Below are 22,587 nucleotides of genomic sequence, written 5' to 3' on the forward strand. Positions count from 1 at the left end.
GATTAAGGAATCAAGTTTGTTGCTTTGTTTGAATGATAGCCAGCATTGGATCCAGCATTTTATAAATTACATTGATCAGCCCAAGGGGGCGCTACAACATGTATTTGTCCATCAAAACCCATATTTTCAATATATTTAACTGTATTGTATTGTATTATTGCAATACACCGTTTTTTAAATAGGCTAGTTGTGTTGGTCTCACTGTGTATTTTTGTATATTACAGCCTAATGTAGGCCTATGTCTTTTGACCAGGGGCCTCTAGACCCTGAAGCATTAAATTGATTTAAAATAAGCTGTTACAGATAATTCTGTTAACCATATATGGGACAGAGGCCCCTGGGCAGGTCTTTCTTTCCAAATAATTATGGAAAGACCTAAAGCACATGCACTTTATACCAGTTCTTATTTGTATAAACGTTCGTAATCACTGGTAATTTGTTCACAAAATGTTTTTGTTACCCATCTTAATAGTTATTTAAATGAGTCTAACCGAGAGGTATTGTTTTCAGTATTTTGTCCGTAATTAAAAATAATGTTTCGCGATTATATTAAATTCGGTAATGAATTCAATATTTATAACCATAAATTACATTTTATAATCAACGTAATGCTCACGGCTTTAGTTGTAGGTGTATATGATAGGCTGCAATGCTGAAGGGAAACCATTGCAAGCATTTTCAGTGCACGAAAGCGTTTCAGTGCACGTCCTACTTGTGAAGCTCTACAGCAGGGCGATTTTGCGCGTCCCCGTGACTCTCGCCATAGAAAGCAACGCTGAGCGTCTTCCATAACAGCTAGGGGTGCAGACTTGAGGAATATCCGAATTTATTCATGAAACATCATGCTGAATATGGATGTACAGTGGGTGTAGCATCGTTGGAGACCGAGCCTTCTCGGCTGGGGTGACAGCAGGACATTAGCGAAACTGACGAAAATAACATCAGTGGTTTTTTTCTCTGGGTGCTTTGTCTTGTCCACCTAACGATAGCAAACCATCATTCCCATTTCAGTTGCAAGATATTCAGCTAGTGACTACTAGCTGCCGCCGGGATGTATCATCATCATCATCATGTTGTCACCTTAAAGTAACCGATAAGGCGTTGGATTGTGAAGGAAAAGCAGAAAACCTCTCCGAGGTCCCATCGGGTTGCCACCGGGACTTGAATCTGTGTTAGCCACAGTCGCGGAACCCACTGTATTCGGCGATATGGCGGAGCAGGGCTACTCATCTTGGTGAGTGCGCACAGGCATCGCGCTGCCGATTAGTAGCTAGTAGCTACCTAACGTTTGCCACTGCTGCTGCTAAGCCTGATTGATATAGCTAGCTAGGTCACTAAACCAATGAATTGTATTTCTGACAATTTACGAAAATACTTGGTTCTTCACACATACGCCTTCAGATACATTTTAACAGCGTCGAGAGAGCAACATGTCACTAATCAAATTGTTTAATATTGCTAACAGCTAACTTGAAGCAGCAGCGGCTAATCAGCTCCACCAGCTGTCGCTATGCTAACGCTACCCAGGTTCGGCCAATTCCAATGGTGCTATTGTGAGCGAGTGCTAAAGAGCTAGCTGCCTAGCTAACGGCTTGATAAGCTCATTTGGGTTAGCGACTTGGTGAATGTCACGTTAGCTCACATTATCAGCACTTTCTTTCTGAAATTTGTAATTTTGCACAAGAAGCATAACGTTGCATGTCAGTGTCAAGCAGATTATTGAACGTAAACTGTATCAACAAATTAGTGTTAGCTGATTAGATGGCTAGCATTAGCTAGTCGTCGACCCGCTGCACACAATAACAAAGGTTCTGCCGTAGAGCTAACGTTAAGCTAGCTAACTGGCATCGCAGTCATATCACAAAATGCCAGTTTCAGGGTGAGCTTGGCATTGTGACCTTAATACATAATACATCCATGATTGTGACACACGACAGATTGTCAAAAGATATATGTGCAGAATTGCGAGGTAAACACATTTAAAGCCAGGTTAACGTTATAGTTTAGTTGTAGTACTTGGTAAGGAATAGATTAAGGGATTCCAGACAGAGATGAAGTGATCTCTGAAATGTGTGTCCCCATGAATGAATATGACCTGACTTCGTTGAGGCCTAGCTAATTGATGTAGACTAAATTACGCTTGTTTGATCCTAACAACACGGGTTGAATGTTTTTAGTGATCGTTTTAAGAGCAGCATCTTATGTATGGGCAGCCCAAGCCAATAACTCAACAGCAGAGGTTCATTGAATGGTAGCGGTCCACAGAAATGCTGTGTTTTAATCTTATGGGTTTGTCTAACTCATTTAATGTCATAATTTATTGTGATTATTTTCTGGAAATGCCATGTCTTTATAGTCTTTTCATATCAATTGTATGAGTTTTATCAGTTTGAAATCCGTTAACTAAAGCTTTTCTGCAATTAGGACTTTTGTGAACACCATGACTTTTTATTTTGACAAATTTATACTGGCTTTGTGTCATTGAGGTTTTCATAAACCTCATGTCATAAGCTGCACTGTTAGGGATGTTGCTTACACGAGACTCCTTATTAACACACAATTCACATTTATTAACCGTTTATCTAATTTGTCTTGCATATTGATACAGGAGTTTGTTGTTTTTCTCTTTTTATATTTGACCTGTAACACCAGTTCCCCAATAATTTTAAAAGCCTAAACAGGGACAGGGGTTGCAAATTAGTCATGGCTATAAACCTGTATGCATGGCATCTACTTTGTATTCTTTATAAAGCAATGTTCTATGCATTTGTCCCTGCCAAATAAACATTAAATAAATAATAAAACCTTACAGAAGGTTAGTGGGGAACTGGTGTGACATCCATTTTTACTATCAATATTTAGCATAGGAAGCAGCAGTACTTATACCAAGGAATGCAAAGTGACATTGTTATAGAAAATCTCTTGGGTTGGGATAATGCTTTTTTTGGAGGTTTTACTTTTTTAGAGGCTCAGTGTATTGTCTGGGGTGGTTACTAAAATATTGTGTTTTAAATGTAACATGGAGAATGAAGCTAGTGAATTAGTTTATTGCCATTAACCAATGATAAAAATCATCCTAATTACAGGTTTTTGTTTGTTCAGGATTGAGGAAAAAAAACTAAAGGGCTATGGCTCTGCCCAAAACAGAGTTCATTTAGCCTAATATTGATTTGATGTTTTAGGTTTTGCATGGAGTGCTTCTTTACAGCTATGGATTGTCACGGAATTTTCGAACAAAGACACAAACACTTAAAAAGGCAGTCTAAGGCCCCATTTACACCTGTATTAACATGTGATCTGTGTTTGGATACATTATCTTGATAATTGCATCCAATCCATAGCCCTTAGCATTTACACTTGATATTAATAAGAGTTATCTCCATTCTGCATGTATTGTGATTCAGATCTCTATATGCATATAGCAAGAAGAGGCAGAGTTGGATGATCTTGCTGAGTGGATTTCTTTCTTAAGAATGTGACGCTGTACGGATTGCATTCACCTGGTTGAAATCCGATCACATGGCACCTCCAGATGTGTTCAGGCTGATCTGATTGCATACTCGCCACAATGTTTTCCGCATGCATTTAAACCTGTTGTTATCATGCTTTTACCTCGTCCAGATAGCATATCCAGAGACCAATCACACGTTAATGCCGTGTGGAAATGGTGTCTAAAATACACAATATTTAGACTTGTTAAGCCAAGCTTAGCGCAAAGGAAAATAACCAGTCTGTTAGACTAAACATGTTTTGGACCATTTTCTGTATGGGGCACAAAAATTTAAATTAAAATGTTGGTATTTTCCTTCAAAACCATCCTATCTGAATGGGGCCTGAATGTGCAGTTGCTTGTGTTAATGTGAAAGCTAAGCAGAAAAAAATTAAAGAACATGGACCATTTATTGTAGAAATGGCTTACATGTCACTGAAGAACTTCAGAGATGAATAATGAGTGAAGGTGGCAGAATAGTGGAAGCTTTAACAATAAAGCTTGTATCTTCAGGCTAGAATATTTTAGAATAAGTCGCATTTCCTCTTACCACTGCAATGTGCAAAGACAGCCATTGTGGTGAAATTATCACCCAGCTTTTTACACTGCACATCAACATACAATATTGTCGTTTACATCAGTGGTTCCCAACCTGGGGTCCGGGCACCCCCAGGGGGGGCGGCAAAGATCACAGGGGGGGCCCCGAGTCTTTATCTGGTTTGAGGTTGAGGTAAAAAGAAAATATTTGCACATGTTAAACAAATTATTTAATACACTAGAATATATAATGTATACAAAAGTCTGTATAAAAACTAATATTTTGTTGTATCTTTGTTTTTCCTGCAGCCACAGCATCACTATTTTATGAATGAAACTTGGCGGAGAAACGTAACAGTGCTGATAACTCCTCTGTATCAAAAAAGAAAGTAAGGCTCTATCTCCAGAGTTACCTCAACTTCGGTTTTGGGGGTGGGCTCAGCTTTTCTTAGACATGAGTAGGGGGGGCACCAAGGAAAAAAGGTTGGGAACCACTGGTTTACATTACCTGGTCAGTAATGTTTTTACGTCATACCAACATTAGTGAGGTAAAATAACTTAATAAGTCACAGAAAATCCTCTGCTATATTTTTAATCTTTTTTAAATGTACAGATAGAAGTTTTAAATCAGTGATACTGGATAAGCATCCAGTATCACAAATCAAGCTATCCTCAACAGCAGAGGATGGTCATTTGGAAGCGTTACTGTTGCCATTTTTGTCTGTTTTTGTTACTTTACCTTACCTTGCATGGCTGTTGGATTCTCACGATATTGCAAGATCACGCGATCATCACATCATGTAATGCGTTTGTGTCTGAACTACCAGCTCATCAAAAAAATTACCGTCCGGTTAGGAGCTACTGGCAGCTACGGGAGTGGTTTATGTGTGTGTATGTGTGAGATGTCACGACAGTTGATATCAAAACAACAATGGTGGACTAGACCTATGGTTCATCCAATCACCTGCCAGGTATTTTTTGCCTGCCCTTTTCCAAACCGTTAACAATGACGGCTTCTCTGATTGTTCCGTGTAACAAACCATCTGGTGCGGCAGGTTATACTTAACCATCATCATATAACATCTTGAGCCATTCAAAGCATCCCCTTGCTCCCATTACCTTGAAAGCAGACATTTAAACACCCACAGAATTGTGACATACCTCTCACATTACAAGTCAATGTTCTGCTTTACGACCATCTAAAAAACAATTATGCATTTTGATATTAAAACCATTACATTAAGCAACCACGGGCATAATATAATTTATTGTATTAGTGGCATAGTAGACATGGGGGTGTTAAAAGACCTCTAATGATATTGTACAGACATTATGTTAGGATGCCGTGCTTGGCAGTATTTGCGTGTTCTGTTTGCACAATTAGTTTTATAGCTACAGATTACTGCTTGGAAAAACTACTAATAAGTAAACCACAGCAAGCCCTGTTTAGCTTTGTGGTGACCAACTGGCTAATGTACAGTTTTGAAGGTGTCTTGTTTGAAAGTTGGAGTTTGATGCCCCTTTCAACAGCCGTCACAGCTGCAGGTAGCTTTGCAGCTTGCTTGAACCCTAACCTTCAGTAGGTGGCTATGTTACATTACACTGGTACATTTATGTGTTAATGGAGTTTTTTTCTTGTAGCTTCTTTTCCTCATTTTCAGTTTTGTGCCTCGGCAAATGCATGCTGTGTAAGTCAGATCTTTTCAACCATCACTTTTTAGGTAAAATTGAAAGTGGTGCTTCCTGAAGTGCACACAGTAATATACAGTCACACAGACCTATTGCGTAAGAGCAGACCTATGCAGTTCTCGTAAAGTGTTTATTTTACTTCTTCATCAAGGCAAATGTCAAATGCTGTGTGCCACTATTTATTGTATTTGTATCTGGGAAACCTCGATCAGTCACTGCACTTGTTGGTGCCCTCATGTGAAAACTTTTAATCTGCTAATTAGGAGTGAAATAAGTAATTATCTTTTAATAATGAACCATTCTGTTTTGTAGGGCTAAAAAAAATCTTAAAATTTAAAATCTTAGTCGACTAAGACCAAAACGACCGATTAGTCGACAAATCGACTAAGAGGTGGCAGCCCTACTGTTTTGCCATTATTTTTATCTGCTACCACGGGGAGACACAGTATAAACATTCTGAAATATTGGCCTGTATTCTGTGTAAATTTTATTCATAACTTTTGCTGTAGCCATTGTTTTTGCCCAGTGTTGATGTGCTTTTGCTTTGGTTTAGCATCTCAGTTGACCGCTTTGTTGAACAGCCAAAGGGTCCGATCTATATTATCTTCAGGGCTGGTTGTAAGGGTGTGATTATGTGGTAAGTGCATATAATAAATGTCCCAGTAAGTTTTAGAATATGAATTAGAAAGACAGGACTTTTTTGATGTGGGAAACAGCCAAGTCAACAATCGAAGGTTTGATGTAATGCGGTTCCGTTTAACTTAGGGCTGTAAACGATTCTTGTCATCATTGATTAATCTGTTGATTATTTTCTCGATTAATCGATTAGTAATTTGGTCTATAAAATGTCAAATGGTGAACAATGTCAGTGTTTCCCAAAGCCCAAGAAAAATTCTCGTCCTCAAATGTCTTGTTTTGTCAACAGCTCAAAGATATTTAGTTTACTGTAATAGAGTGAAGAAACTAGAAAATATTCACATTTAAGAAGCTGGAATCAGAAGTTTAACTTTTCTTTCTTAAAATGTATTCAAATCAGATAATACATTATCAAAATAGTTGGCAATTTAATAGTTGACAACTAATCGATTAATCTTTGCAGCTCTAGTTCAACTACGTTGGGTTTCTTAAAACATGGTCGCAGGGTTCAAAATGAGCACTATCCACCAGCCAATTGCTGGTAAAATAAGCAAGGAACTAGTAGATTTGCTTCACTAATCAGCCCAAAAAAAATGTAGTGGCTGGTAAAACTTTAACATTCACTAGCCATTTTGCTGATGGACATAAACGTTAATTTTGAACCCTGCATGGATGTGTTCACGTTTGTTGGTAAAGTAGCAGACAACACTTCTTTGTAATACATGGGTAAACAAAGGCATCACTTGCTTCATGACCGAGCTCTTGCAAACCAAAGTGAAAAAGGTAGTATAGTTAAACCACTCTGCCCACACTGCCAGGTGTAATCTCCTTATGTGAACACAGCAGCAACCACATCAATCAAACTAAAAGTCTGAAATTCTACTTGGCAATATTTGCATACCACAGGTTATTGTTACCTGACAATAGTTGGTTATAAAGAAGCTGTAAACAGCAATATTATTTTCTACATGATAAGTGAGTTGCATGGGTAATTGAAGTGGTTGTTTTAGCACTTATTTTTCACAGTTATTTGATTCTGAGAATTGATTCGTAACCATTGCTGTCCATGTGTGGAGAAAATCTTTTGTTCAGTGTGATCCCTATTTTTCAGTATCAAGCAAAACCCGAGCAGGTTACGATACTTGTGCAGCCATCTGCTAAACTCATCACTGCAGCTTGTTTTCCTGCCTTGCAAAATGTTTTTAAAGGCTTGGTGTGTGGTTCGAGGTTGTTGTGTTTTACAGCATGTTTTCAACAGTCTTCTGTACTGGTAAAATTACCTTAGCTTATGGACACAGGCAGAGGTTATTAGACAATGTGTCAATATATTTGCCATCAACAACAATAGATTTTCTTCTTCTGCAGTCCCATAAGAAATCAGCCTCGTAGTAGAGATAGTCCTCCACGTCTGTGAAAAGCCGTGGCCAAAGGCATTATGTTTTCAGGTTGTCCGTCTTTCCCAGTCTTGTAAATGTAATATGTCAGGACCCCCTGGATATATTTTTTTCAAATTTGGACTGAAGGATGAACTGATTAGATTTTTGAGGTCAGAGGTTAAAGGTCCATTTCTCATAGAGATGCACCGGGGGTGTGGCCTTGACCAACTGCCACTTTGCTTATTTGAAAGCCATGATGTCTCTCTCTCATGGGTTGGCTAAATTCTCTGGGCGGGCAAAGCAGAGAAAGGGGAGGTAACCTTGCTCCTTATGACCTCATAAGGAGAAGATTCCAGATCTGCCCATCTGAGCTTTCATTTTCTCAAAGGCAGAGCAGGATACCCAGGGCTCGGTTTACACCTATCGCCATTTCTAGCCACTGGGGGACCATAGGCAGGCTGGGGCAATGCATATTAATGTTAAAAAAAAAAACAACTCCATAAAGTGAAATTTTCATGCCATGGGGCCTTTTTTAATGGAACATTTTACATTTGAATAGATAATCGATTGCTATAAAATAGAACTATATAAATTACTCCTGGTGTGGGCAATTCACACAGATCTAAAGTGTGTGTGTGTGTGTGTGTGTGTGTGTGTGTGTGTGTGTGTGTGTGTGTGTGTGTGTGTGTGTGTGTGTGTGTGTGTGTGTGTGTGTGTGTGTGTGTGTGTGTGTGTGTGTGTGTGTGTGTGTGTGTGTGTGTGTGTGTGTAATGCAGCTGGGCGGCAGAGGGACCATCACCGCTCACTAACGTTAGGTTCTTGTCTCATCTGGGGTCTGATAAACAGTAAATTCATCGAAATCAGTGTGCCCAACGCTATTGTCCGATAAACTGTAGCTGTCGTATTTCACGGGACCCGCGGTTTTCATGTTCCAGTTATTCAGCCTCAGAGGGGACAGAGAGCGGCTGACCGTTGGGCTGAGATCAGTAGAGCAGACGGCTCTGCAGAGCCATGTATAATTACGACTTTATAACATTTCATAAACAGCTGATTGAGCGGCGGTGCGCTGATGTTGCGCAATGTTAATAATGTGTCGCCCGATTGCATTTGACCGGCATAAAATCTGCATGAAGACTGACCTGCCGGTCATGGCCGATCGCGTGAAAATCGGCCAATTCCGGTCAATCGGTGCATCTCTAATTTCTCATGAACGTGATATATCAGGAAAGCCTTGAGGGAATGTTTTAAATCTCAAACAAATGTAGTTTGACTGGTAATTGGTCGATCGTAGGCGCTGCCTGCCATTAGTTGTTAGTAGAGGTGTGACGTCACAATTTAATATTAAAAGGTGACGATGTCTCTCTCTCTCTCTCTCTCTCTCTCTCTCTCTCTCTCTCTCTCTCTCTCTCTCTCTCTCGTACTCCTCCACGACTCCTCCAAATCACAGAGAACACAGATGGGATGAGTTATATTTTTAATGTGCACAAAGTTTTGAACATGAGCACAAATCTTGCACAAACACATCTGAAATATTAGTCCAGAGGTTTATTAATTCATTAAAATGAATTAATGTATTATTGAGGTGAATAATTGTCATATGCACATTTAAGGAGGTTACTTCCCCAACAAAAGACGCAATAGAGAATGAACAAAAGAGAATAAATAGTTGAAAGCAATACAGAAAGCCTAAGAGCCTTATTGCAATATATTCCATTATGTTTTTTATTATTTGAATTGTCCCTTTACATAAAGGTATTTCTAGCATAAATTGATTCAGAAAAAAAGTAGAAATGGGTGCATAAAAATTCACTTGAATGCAGGAAATTAAGTGTTTAATGTTCAAAATTTTCTGAGGGAGGACCCTAGACCCCCCACATCATAAGTCACCACACAGATCTGGAAAAAAAAAACTTGGCCTTTGGGTTGCCAGGCCAGTTATGTTTAGGCATCTAAATAAACATCTAAATAAATGTTTTATTTAAATATAAATGGGTTTGGAATTATTTTTACAACTAAAATACATGTTTTTTGTAAACGATAGACCAAAGTACCAGAAAAAGTTACCGTTGGGTACCAGCACTGAATTTCATAGGTCTGAAGAGGTAGTTACACTGGAGAGAAGCCATTTGAGTTTGTGGCAAAAACCTTTTCAAAGTTTTTCATTTTGTGACTTTCGATTGAATGTGAGTCATATTTCGTCATTGAAGTTTTCTTTAAACTTGTGTTAAAATCTCGTGACGTTGTCGTGAACCCAGTCTCGTGTATTGCCTCGTCTCCTGAGCTTCGAGTCTCGTCACACCCCTGGTTGTTACTGTCATTACCTCAGATCGCATCCTGATAACATGGTGTCGTCCACAATCAGTTTTTCTGAGATTAGAGCAGGCTATTCTCCAGAAAATAGTATCACATTGATTATAATAAAGGTTTGTCAAATGTAATCTTAAATAATCCCTTTTAATATTACTATAATTATAAATAATATAAACATGTTATCATGAAATAAAAATTAATGAGATTATGGCTGCAGGTCCATTTTGGCAACATCCGCTAAGTAGTAGTCCAAAAGTATCTTTTTCTCTTTCCCTTTGGCTTTTTTGTTAATGAATTTAAGAAAAATCCTTCCTCAGGAAACATGGTTATTAAGATCTAATCCCAAAATCCTATGATTAAAACTATCCACAGTACAATCTAATTCAAGCTCGTCCTTTCAAGACACTGACTAATCAACTAAACGTTCGCACAACTCACAAAGTAGGTAATGTTGAAAATGTTGACTTCTGCAGAAATATCAAGTGTAAAGAATTGTTTGTAGTCTTTTTGTGATCTGTGGTACACCGAAGAAGACAAATGACAGCAAGCACTGTCCCTTTTTAGATCTTCTGTTACAGTATGCTCAGCTCTGTAGACACAATTATGCTGCTGTGTTCTCAGCTAAGAGCACACATCTGACAGATTACTGAAGCACCTCGCTTGCTTGGAACAAAAGCACCACTTTAGATGAGCCTTCAGAATTCCAAAGCCTAAATAGTTTTAATTTGGAGATACAGGGATCTAATGCATCTTAAATTCTGAGATTCTGACACTGACACTTTTACTTATTGTGTACATGTGCTCTGAGAAGATAAACAAAATGATTAAATCTGGACCTCAGTCTTGATATCTGTGACCAGCAGCAAATATGGCTAGATCTCTCCTTTCCCTAACATTTTCTAAAACCCATCATTCTGCAGGGCACCCTTTTGCCTCCAAGTTGACTAACCAAACCCAGGACCTTGCATGCCCTCTAAAGTCAATAATGTCTGTCAATTTTTATGTTGACACCTTATCAACACTCATCTAAACAAAGAACAAATGCCACCGAAGGGTGTAAACGCTTACCAGAGCAGCAATACAGGGGAGGTCTACTTATTTTCCTGGATGCAGAAAGGTCACTTTTGATCACAAATTACATTCTTGTTCTTGAATGATGTAACCCATTTCATCTGTAATTGGATGAGAATGTGGAGGCTGATAAATGTTAATTCCCAATTGGAGCTCCAATGGCAACTCCACCCAGTGGCTACTGTAAGCTGGAGTGTTACAGCGCATGCAAAGTTAATATATATGCATGTGGCTCACAATATTTCAGTTTGTGTATTCTATCCCTATGCTATATCTGGTGAGAACCGAGTGAGATATTATTTTAAATATTCACGCCTCACACAGGCAGCATAAAAGTCTTCATTGTGGCCTGGTGACCTGGCCCTTAGTGGTCAAGTCATGCATGCAACTGGCTTGATGGAGGACGGTATTGGAATTGTGTTATTGAAAACCTAGTCTGTCAGTGAACAAGGACGTCTTATGGCACTTTGGGCTGCCATCCAGTCCTCAACAGTCCGGGATTGTATTTTGTTTTTAAATGTTCCATTCATCTATCTCACCCATGTTCTACAGGCTTCTGTGCCCAGAATTCAGACGAACCAGTTTGATGCTAGAATATGAATTAGATCTGTGGTAGATTTAAACGAGCTGTCTATCTGCTCACTGTTATGACAGTGAGGCAGTGACATCATTAGTGTCTGTTTGTAGGAAAACAAGGTCAGTTTCTTAATCACTTTCTTAACACTTGAGGCCAAACTGTTAGCACGACATTTTAATTAAACCTACAAAAAAGAAACTCTTATTTGGATCGGCTATATTGTTCGACGTTTCTTATGACCTACAATCAAGGGTCAGGTACACCAACACCTTTGTAATTTGACGAATCTGATGCCTACTGAGTGTGTTTTTTAGTCATTAAGTAGAGGCCTTTTATTGGGCAACCAAGACTGGGGCCAAGCTACGTGTTGCAGTATTGTCCCGGTGTCCTGTTTCCGCAGTGAACTACATGTTACAACTCTCCTTCTAGTCACCTTGTAGTCATTCCTATTCTACTGAATGAATGAAAGAGACAGGAGATTGAAAGAGACAACGAAACCTGTGAATTCCCTTTGTCACATGCGCACCAGAATGAAAATTATTATTATTTGGAGCACTTTTTATGCAATGGCTGCTGTCTGTCAGTACTCTGAAAGAAAACTGGTAATGTAGGCTAGCAATACTCAGAATTGAAATAGTATTCACTGCATGCCAGCAGAAAAGGGCTGAGTTTATATTATATGCACTGATATTTCTACACATGATAAATTGTGCCTTTTTTAGTACCTTGTTTGCAGATATCCAAATGTTGAATTATTTTTTCTGACCAAACTAAAATGCATATGAGCTCAGTTCAGACCATGATAGTATTTATCCTCCATGTTCATGCTTCCTAACCAGAGGTTTTCTACGTGGTTATAATCATTTTCCGTGTGTAAGTATTTTGTGAATTTCACCTGCAATAGTCATGAGGCAGCCTGCATGGTACAGTATGTTGCATAGGAAAACCATTTATATTCACTGTGTGTTGCTTCACTATGACCACATAAGGATTTAGTTGCTGGCTCCAGTTGTATAGAGCGGGATACATTTGTGCGTTCATAAAGATCAGCTAGAGTACACTAAATCAAACTTTAATTTAAAAAAAGAAATGTACCACTACATAGTGCAGTACTGGGAAAAAATGCAGAAAATGTTAGTTGATTCAAATTGTTGGTTATTTTTTTATAACCGTATCTTGTAGTGTAACAAATATCCTGTGAAGTGTCATTCAGTCAGTGTTGGCGGGGGTCAACTTGTGACTATTGTTCCTTTTTTGCTGTGGTTTTCCTGTGTCCTCACAACTGTTAAGACATTCCCTCTGCCACTTTGCACCCTCTGTAGCTTTGTCTCTTTGTCTTAAAGATTATTCACAATATAATAAACTATAATAGTTTACTCTATAGTGAGCACTAAATTCAACAATTACACTTTTACGAATATAGCCCAATAGATACTGAATTCTTAGGCTGATACAGATATGAGAGTTTAAAATATTTCAATTTAAATAGATATTTAAAGGATCCCTTAAATTAGGGTGGGGGGGGGTTGTACGGAGCGGGACATTTTATGTTTTACAAAAATAAACAGCTGTGTGGAATACAAACTATGCAATTTATATTATTAAATTGTTATTAAATATATAATTATTAAAATATGCAATCTATTTAGTAACTACCTCAAACATATATTTGGCATTTATCTACTGCAATTTGGAGAGAGAGAGAGAGAGAGAGAGAGAGAGAGAGAGAGAGAGAGAGAGAGAGAGAGAGAGAGAGAGAGAGAGAGAGAGAGAGAGAGAGAGAGAGAGAGAGAGAGAGAGAGAGAGAGAGAGAGAGAGAGAGAGAGGTAATTTTGTATTAATAAAATGTGACTCATTGCATTATGGGATTGTTAGCGAATGTAGTGTACTTTCCTTGGACACTATGGCTGTTTGAAATACTGACGTACTGCATACTACATATTCAATGTGTGTACTGCATACTGTCTAATAATAAACGATTAAATACCATAACCAGCAGACATTGAAGTAAACTTAAACAATATGTCTTCTCTGCATCACGACTATCAATCACAACGTTACCGGTCCAAACAACAAATGTTAATCAACATTAGCGCTTCCACTCAATGCAATATTTTCCAGTATTGCATTGATCCAGCTCATATTGTGCTTTTTGGCTTTTCCCCTTTCCTTTATTGTGTTATATCTTTTTTTGTCCACGTTATAGGTTTACAAAATGAAAAAGACCAAAGTCCACCCCAAAGGCACTTACCATCTCCAACAGAAAACACTGTTCACAAACCGCTCCAAACAGCTCTATTGTAGTCCAGCCTTTACTTCAGAAACAAACGTGCATAAACACTTTGTATTTTACTATCTCTTCACATAAATATTTTTTTCTACTACTATGGGCTAACAGTTAACATAGAAACGATCAAACATACATTTAAATGCCCTCTGTAAATAGACAGTATTACATGGCTATGCTGCCGCCTGCAGGTAGGTCGCAGTAAAATTACAACTTAACCCACTTTCACTTAACTACGGTGCCGTAAAGTCTAGACTCAATCAGATCTCCGTGATCTGCGTAACGAGTACAGTGGAACGTTTGCCTTTAACAGAGTGACAGTGATAACCCAATATACCATCATTACTGAGATTAAACTACATTATTGGTTATATTTGCACTGAATAATGCATTCAATGAACAGAAACCTAACTCTTGCAGCGCACATGAACCGATGCGCAATATTAGCTCACACATAAAATAGCACCCTCGTGAATTAGCCTACTGTTGCTAACGTACCTTCATAAATCCTACATAACATGCATACTAAGATGATGATGACATTATATGGGGTAGAGATGCACCGATTACAACTTTCTAGGCCGATTCTGATTTTCATGAGTTAGGCCAGCCGATACCGATTTTAGCCGATTCCAATTTCATTTTTTCTAACCACTTTACAGCACACACATTTATTTTCTATCTTTTCTTTAATAGAACATTTTGCACAGAACATAGATTTTTTTTTTTTAACAGTGAATGGATCACTATAAAATAGAACTATATAAATTACTCACAAAATTTACACACATCTAAAGTGCAGTGTTAGAACAATTTCCTTCTTTTCACATCCAATATCCAACTAAAAAAAATTTTTTATTTTTGTGTCGTCCCTCCACACCCTACTTTTTCCTTGCAGATGTTGCATATTGCAAACTTGTTATCTTCTGCACACACGCTGAAGAATTTCCAAACAGCTGACATGTTGCAGGTTAATTCACGAGGTTCCCTACATGTGCGAGAATAGCGCGGGCATGCGCTTCACACAGCGAGCGGGAACGTGCGACACACGGCAGAAAAGTTGAGAGAAAGGAAAAAGAGACTGTGCTGTCGCATCTGTGTGTGCCTGCGTCCTTGAGAACTGTAACTCGTATAACTTATGTTGTCAGTTAATTGTAGCATGGATCGGCATGAAATCGGCATATGTCAGACTGACCTGCCGGTTGCCGTTCATGGCTGAGCACGTGAAAACCGGCCAATTCCGGTCACCGGCCGGTCTATCGGTGCATCTCTAAAATGGGGTCACTGTTTTGTTTTCTGTTAACTATGGCCCGCATTCCTCACCCTTGGCCAGAGGGTTTGACAGGAGACAGACAGGTCAGGATTGGGGTCACATCTGTAACTGAAGGCAGCCACTTCACAATGCCAGCTTTGTCTTGGTCCCAGAAAAAGGCCTGCATTATAAGGTTGCATGTTAAGGCCGGGACACACAGGGCCGAAAATCGGCCGTTGGACAGTCCGGCGAGGTCAGTGACTCAAGTTTTTTTGGTGTGTCCTGTGCCGTCGTCTGTCTGAGGGGCTGTCAGCCTTCATTTTGGCCGACCTGACATGTTCAGTCAGAGGCAGGGCAGTCGGGACTCGCCCAGAAATGGGGAGCGGAATGAGGTGACTAGAGTCTCTCAAAATCTGACGAAAATCTTTTAAACTGACCTTTGTTGATCTGAAATGAAGACAGATTCAGCAACTGCATGGCCTATTTCTCGCTTAAAATGTTTTCAGAAACATGTTTCAGTGAACTATTTTAGTACAATATGAGATCGTATTCTGAACGAGCGGCCATGACAGTCTGGTTTTGAATTTCCGGAGAAAACAAACCCATGTGATGCGTTCGTCCAATCAGCTGCCGGTTTTCATTTTTTGGGCAACCATACAGAGTAGCGCCGCCTGCTGCTATGGAGACGTATTACGTTTCTCAAGTCGGTGTCGCCTCAGTGTGTTTCCTTATTGATTTCCATAATCAATAGCTTGTTTTTCCCCAGTTCTTTTTTTTTTTTTTTTTTTTTTTTTTTTATGCAAAATTTGCTATTCTAATTTTGCTATCCCATTGTTTCCTTTCTTTGTTGCTTTCTTGTGTGTAATTATGAAGCCCACTGATCTCAGTGGGACAGAATGTTTGGCTCTGTGCAAAGCAGCAGCCTTTTCGTGTAGCGTGCAGTATTGGTGTGTTGTGTGGTGATTACAAATATTTTTAAACACAATGGTCTCGTCGATGGTCACTGAAAATAATTTTAAATTGTTCTCTTATTTTGACGACTGTGATAATGGTCTAACACTTTAATTAAACTGGGCCGACCCAGTTCCCCTTATATACACAATGCACAGGTCAGTTGGCCATTGCATAAAATGGATTAAAAGCTTGGTTAGTTAACACTTGCTGATGCAGTACTGTACCCCTTAATCTCAACTCCTGAAATAACATTTTCTTCACACACACTAGGGCTGAAAGATTTGGGGAAATTCTTTTGATTTATTTTTTTTTTTTCTGCCAGATATTGCGATTTCGATTTGTGATTTTTTTTTTTTTTTTTAAGTTTAGTTAAAGTTCTTCAATATTCACTGTGTAACCGATAAACATGAGCATTATAACACGAGACACCATCAGAACTGCATAACTGTTATTATGAAAGGATGAGAACATAGATTTGAATTGTCAGCAATAAGTGTTTTTCTTCTAATAAGCATGGGACATTGAATCTGTGATATGTAACATTATTCCAGCATTTATCTTATGAAATAACAGTAAATACAATAATAAAAAGAGGAATAAAAATGTTAAACCAAACATTCAACTAAATATTGCGGTCTTCACGATTAGCTAATCGCATTCTTTTAAATCACAATTTTGATTTGAAAACGATTAGTCGTTCAGCACACACACGCACGTCAATTCTGGTTGTCGAAGTATTTTAGCTGTGTCCTTTGGAGTGGGAAATGTGCCTACAGACATTCAAAGAGGATGTGAGATTGTCAAAGTGCAGCATCTGAAATTATTGACTGAAATTACAGTTGGCATACTATATGTATGTATGTATGTGTGTATATGTATATATATGTGTGTATATATATATATATATATATGTGTGTGTGTGTGTGTGTGTGTGTATATATATATATATATATATATATATATATATATATGTATATATATATATATATATATATATATATATATATATATATATAATGTGTGTGTATATATATATATAATGTGTGTGTATATATATATATAATGTGTATATATATATATATACACACACAAACATATATATATATATATATATATATATATATAGAAAGCAGTTGGAAAAACCACCATTTTTCAAAGAAACAAGCAATACCTGCACAATTTAGCACCGTTATACAATTCAAAGGGTAGAATTTTCTGTCCAGGTTTGAAGATTTTTTTTTTTCTCTCATAATCCAAGTTAAAGTGGATGTGGCTAGAAACAGGTCTGTCTCGAATAACTTATTTTGTCTAGGGCTCTCTTTTCTTTTTGTCAGTCTGCAGAGGGTGGACATTTAAGTGCATTGTTAGAAATAATAAATGTTTAGTCAGGTAATCCTACAACAGTATTCTGTAATATTTAACTAAAATAGTGTGTCCTTTAGCTAACCCCTCCACTGTCACGCTTGGAAAAGCATGCAGGGTAAAATGGCCGCGAGCCAGCGGGACAGATTTTTCTCTTTCAAAAATGATAAGAGAGGCTTAGAAACATGAAATTACATAGTGAAAAATGTTAATTGATCTGAAGGATAACCAGTCTGAGCATGTCAGATGGTGATTTCAACTCAAACATCAAAAGTGTTGTCACTTTGTAATCAATCAGCAATTTGGTAAAAAATAAAACCGTTGTATTTTGGGTAGAAAACATTTCCAAAACTGATTTAATGATGATCATTAATATCAATTCCAGTCAACTTGCGGTGTGTTAAAGATTCCAGTTAGGACCAACAAAAGGAGGAAACGACTGATTCACAAGAGTCTTTTCACAATACAATTTTTGTATTTTAAGGCTGATTTACTTTCCTGCTGTTAAATGAAGTGGCAGCTTGTGTGTGTAGCAGGACAGTAAACGATACAAGTTGTTACAGCTAATCAATGTAATGTCAGCATAAAGAAAGTTGTTTTGGAAACTGTTTTTAAGTTTAGCAGCAAAACCATTTTTTGTCTTCAGTATTAGGCTAAAGGTGATGTGCAAAACAATTATTTTTCTAGTTTCATTACATAGACGTTTGTGCTCAGTCTCATGTTTGTATTCCTGTCTCTCTCTCCTCGTTAGGGCTTACTCCCTAGTTGACTCCAGCCAGGTGTCCACCTTCCTCATCTCCATCCTTCTCATTGTCTACGGCAGCTTCAGGTGAGTCTCCCTAAACAATCACTTCAGCTGTGAAGAGGACAGTGGACAATGACTTACCGAGCACATCTTTTTTTGCCACATGAGCAAGGACCTATAGCTTAAAGTATAATTTTTTAAATAACAGTCAATACTTATGGTGAATATGTGTAAATATGTGTTTATTTACCATGCAGTTGATGTATGGACCTATTCCCCATGGTTAGTCTAGTTCAAATGTACATCTTCTGGTTAATGAAGTAGGTGAAAAACACTTTTTGCAGTACTATCTGACTCTTTCACAGTCCAAGTGTACCAGTGTGGTCATTAGGATATTGACCAAAACACATTTGTTTTAGAGATTATGATTAAGTAAATGGCTTGGTTTGATTCTCAGGCTGAATTGAGAGGCAGGTATGTTTTGCTCATCCATCTGTTATTTATTTGACTAGTACAGTGCCCGTTCAAAATATGCCTGTTTGGAACGGGCCGATTGCTTTGCTGCTTGAAGCTTTCTCCAGAACCATTGTACGCCAAAATTACTACATTTACCAAAATTACTACATTTACCACATTTACCTGGCAGATGTGGCAGATTCAGAATTTACTCACAAAATATCAATTAAAATGTGGAGTAATCACAGACATTTGCCTTATGGACGGATGGCGGTGCGCCATGCGCCACCCAATCCGGCTCCCAATGAGAGCAATCGGCAAATATCTGCATTAATCAATCTCCGGTATTTTCCGCATCTTTTAGTTTTATTCACAGTTTAATGTCCAACGCTGTCCAAACTGCTCCAAATTCCAAACCCCAAGTTCATTGGCTACCCAGGAAACTAAGTGGGAAGTAGATTGGATGGTACCATGGAACCATGAACGGTTCATGAGATATTTCAAAGACAGACCACGCACACGCACACACACATACACATACACACATACAGAGGCTTTCTGATTTATTAGATTAAGATGCAAAATCAATCAGGTCTCTGCTCTTGAAAAACTATCTGTAAATATACATGGGCTGCTGATGCAAAAAGTGATCAGAGCACATTATGGTCGTTTGGTATGATTGTAGTTATTGTAGTAGTTATAGTCACTGAGGTGTAAAGGTTCTTGGCTCTTTGGCTCTTTTGCCGATTTTATGGAAATGTGCCAATAGCGATGTTTAACAATTCTACTTTGTAATGTAAGATGGGAATGTGCATGGGGAATGCAGGGCAAATCATATTTTTATAAGCGTATTTGATTTTTACAACTAATTGTATGTGCTATGTACTGTGTTCAGGACTGTTGATGTCAGATATGTACAGGAAATAAAAACCGCAAGGAAATCGACATCAGACTCTTCTTCAGGTTTCGGTGTAGAGCCACAGTTCAGCTTAAGTTCATGGACATCCCACTCTCTGCAAAATCAAGCAATCAATTCAACATTTCACCCAAATTTCCTTCTATTTTTCCCCCCAAACTTTTCCAAAGAAAGATTGAGTCATCTTCCCTTGACAGAGATATTTATATGCTATCGCTTTTCAGGAGTCGTAGTACTAGTCTTCAGTAATTTATTTGCCGTATAATAAGTCTTTTTAAGTCTTATACACAGCTAATGTCAACAGTTTACATGCTTTTGAGATTCTGATAACTGATGTTTTCCCCCTTCTGCAGGTCATTAAACATGGATTGTGAGAACCAGGAGAAGGATAAAGACGGTAACCCCACGACAACGGGGGCTTTCAATAACAGCAACACAAACAGCAGTGAGTGTTACATACAGGGCAAGGCCTGAAATATACAGACAAAATGTTTTCTTGGATGTATAAGTAATCAGCTATCGTTTTTTTATTTTTATTTTATTTTTTTAAATCCTCCTCACTTTGATGTTTGTTTTGTTTTGCAGGTATTCAAACTATAGACTCCACACAGGCTCTTTTCCTGCCCATAGGAGCCTCAGTGTCTCTGCTAGTCATGTTCTTCTTCTTTGACTCAGTACAGGTGGTCTTCACCATCTGCACTGCAGGTGAGTGCCGCTCCTGAACTTAACACAAAAACTCCACAGCGGTAGAATTACTGTAACGAGGCTTTCATGTTTCTGTTCAGTAGTTACACGCTGGGGAAGGACTCTAATAATCTACGTTGATTGTTGAAACTTTAACGACATTAGCTGCCCAATTAAGCTGACAGAAAACGACTCGAACAAGCAGCCTAGGTGTGTTAGGCTTTTGGATTCACTGCTGTGCTTTTGCTCTTCTCCTCAGTTCTTGCAACAATTGCGTTTGCATTCCTCCTGTTGCCAATGTGCCAGTATCTGACCAGACCCTGCTCTCCACAGAACAAGTAAGGAAATCATGTGGATTCTGTGTCTTTAAATCCTCAATCAGTTTGTATGTCTTTTACAAATCTTTATAAAGCCCTGTGCTTCAGCATATTCATAAATCAGTTTCTGAAACTGTCTGTGAGGCTGAATTCCACTGAGAGCAAGTGGGAAATATATTTTATTTGGGGCGAATTAGCCCTTTTAACATTTATTTCTTCGCTTACTGCATACACAGTGATTTTGAATAGCCTCTGGGCTCAGATGTCTAAACATCTAAAAGCACAAGGAATCACCAACAACACAAACCACCTACTCAGTTACCAATATGAACGTCTCCTCTCTAGTTACAGATTCAGAGCCTCCTATCTGGTTTCACTACACTTTTGTCTGCTTTACAGAGCCAGTAACAACCCAACCTCCAACCCAAACCCCCTTTCTACTGAGTGCTTAGCAGTGTTGGGGAGTCACTAGTTACATGTAACGGCGTTATGTAATTTAATTACAAAATAAAGGTAACTGTAATCCATTAGTTACTTGGAAAAAATATGTAATTAAATTACAGTCTCCTATGAAAATGTTCATGATTACATTGGGGGTTACATCTGAATATTTTCTGTAAAAAGGTAGCCTTTATGTTACAGTTAGTGTTTCTTTGCATGTTTTTCATGTGCACAATGTCTTCTCTTGCCATTTCCAGCCACAGCCGTTAAGTAAAGTTTTATGCTATTCTAATGCTTTTGATTGGTTCTCCTGTTTGAATTTGCAGCGCCACCCGTCTGTCAGTTAAATTGCCTCTCAAGCTGTCTGAGAGTTGCCACTATGGCTACAGATAAAAACACGTCCCAGTGCAAGAAATAAAAAAAAAAAAAACATTTTATACTAAAACAGTGTTGTTTTCATTACTTAGAATTCCTCATGGGGGCGACAGGAACTACACACTATAGCTTTAACATGTTTACAAATAAAGGCTGCTCAGGCTGTATTTTGCATATTTATCATTCATGCATCTCAGGCCAATCACATTGCAGGTCTGTCTTATTAAGAATCCAGATGAGATTTAAGGCACTTTCATTTACACTTGACCTGTTTTCTCAGGCTACATGCAAATCCGCGTCAGAGCCACTCCAGTCCGAAAGGAGGTGGTAATGCACCCAAAGCTGTTTGGTAACCCAAACAAAAACTCCAGAAGAAGAACAACTTTATCCGCACTTTGTAGTAATAACAATTTAGCTAGCTGACATATATCCCTAAACTACTGGACCAATTGTTTTTATGAATTGGGTGCCAAACGTTTTATCCTATTCACTCGCTCCACTCCCTCACCCATACAGACCAATGCTCACTCTAGTTGTTCTTTGCTCATCGTTAAGTATGCAAATACTACTCAATGTTAAAAAAGATCAGCCGGTAAATGTTTACCTTCATGTGTGACATTTTCATATGCTTAAAATCCCATAGATGTTCTGTCCAGGAAGCTCCACTTATTGCCAAGGATGGGATCTTATGTTTTCTTATCTTAGTTCTGTGTGATTTAGACAGCGGGTGTCTTATTTGTCTTACTGCAGGATTTCCTTTGGCTGCTGTGGGCGTTTCACTCTGGCTGAGCTCCTGTCCTTCTTCCTGTCTGTTATGTTGGTGCTCATCTGGGTACTGACTGGACACTGGCTTCTCATGGATGGTACGTATCTTTCTGTAATGACTCTTGTTCTAGTGTTTTTTTTCAAGGTTCCCAGAAAGTAGTTCTGCAGCAGGTTTTGTACTATGAGGAATAACAATTATAACATTTCTCTAAACTGCAGGATGGTTTTTGGTTCACATTAATTACATTTCCAGTTATTAAACAGTAATTTGAAGTGTGTAAGAAGTTCTGTTCGCATAGCTGCTAACTTTGATGCTGCTGAGTAGTAAGGATAAATTCAGCCATCTC

General features: G+C 38.4%; 1 protein-coding gene across 1 annotated transcript in view; it reads left to right on the forward strand.

Moving 5' to 3' along the window:
* The first annotated feature begins 669 nt into the window (after positions 1-669).
* sppl3 (signal peptide peptidase 3) overlaps positions 670-22,587 on the forward strand; it is a 33,044-nt gene continuing 11,126 nt past the window's right edge. Inside the window, exons 1-6 of the mRNA XM_028602397.1 lie at positions 670-1,234; positions 18,293-18,370; positions 20,012-20,103; positions 20,244-20,363; positions 20,602-20,680; positions 22,226-22,338. Of these exons, the coding sequence (XP_028458198.1) occupies positions 1,209-1,234; positions 18,293-18,370; positions 20,012-20,103; positions 20,244-20,363; positions 20,602-20,680; positions 22,226-22,338 (508 nt within the window). The 5' untranslated portion in view covers positions 670-1,208. The remainder of the gene's footprint in view (positions 1,235-18,292; positions 18,371-20,011; positions 20,104-20,243; positions 20,364-20,601; positions 20,681-22,225; positions 22,339-22,587) is intronic.

This window comes from Perca flavescens, chromosome 16 (genome assembly GCF_004354835.1).
Source record: "Perca flavescens isolate YP-PL-M2 chromosome 16, PFLA_1.0, whole genome shotgun sequence".
In the NCBI taxonomy this organism is placed as follows: domain Eukaryota; kingdom Metazoa; phylum Chordata; class Actinopteri; order Perciformes; family Percidae; genus Perca; species Perca flavescens.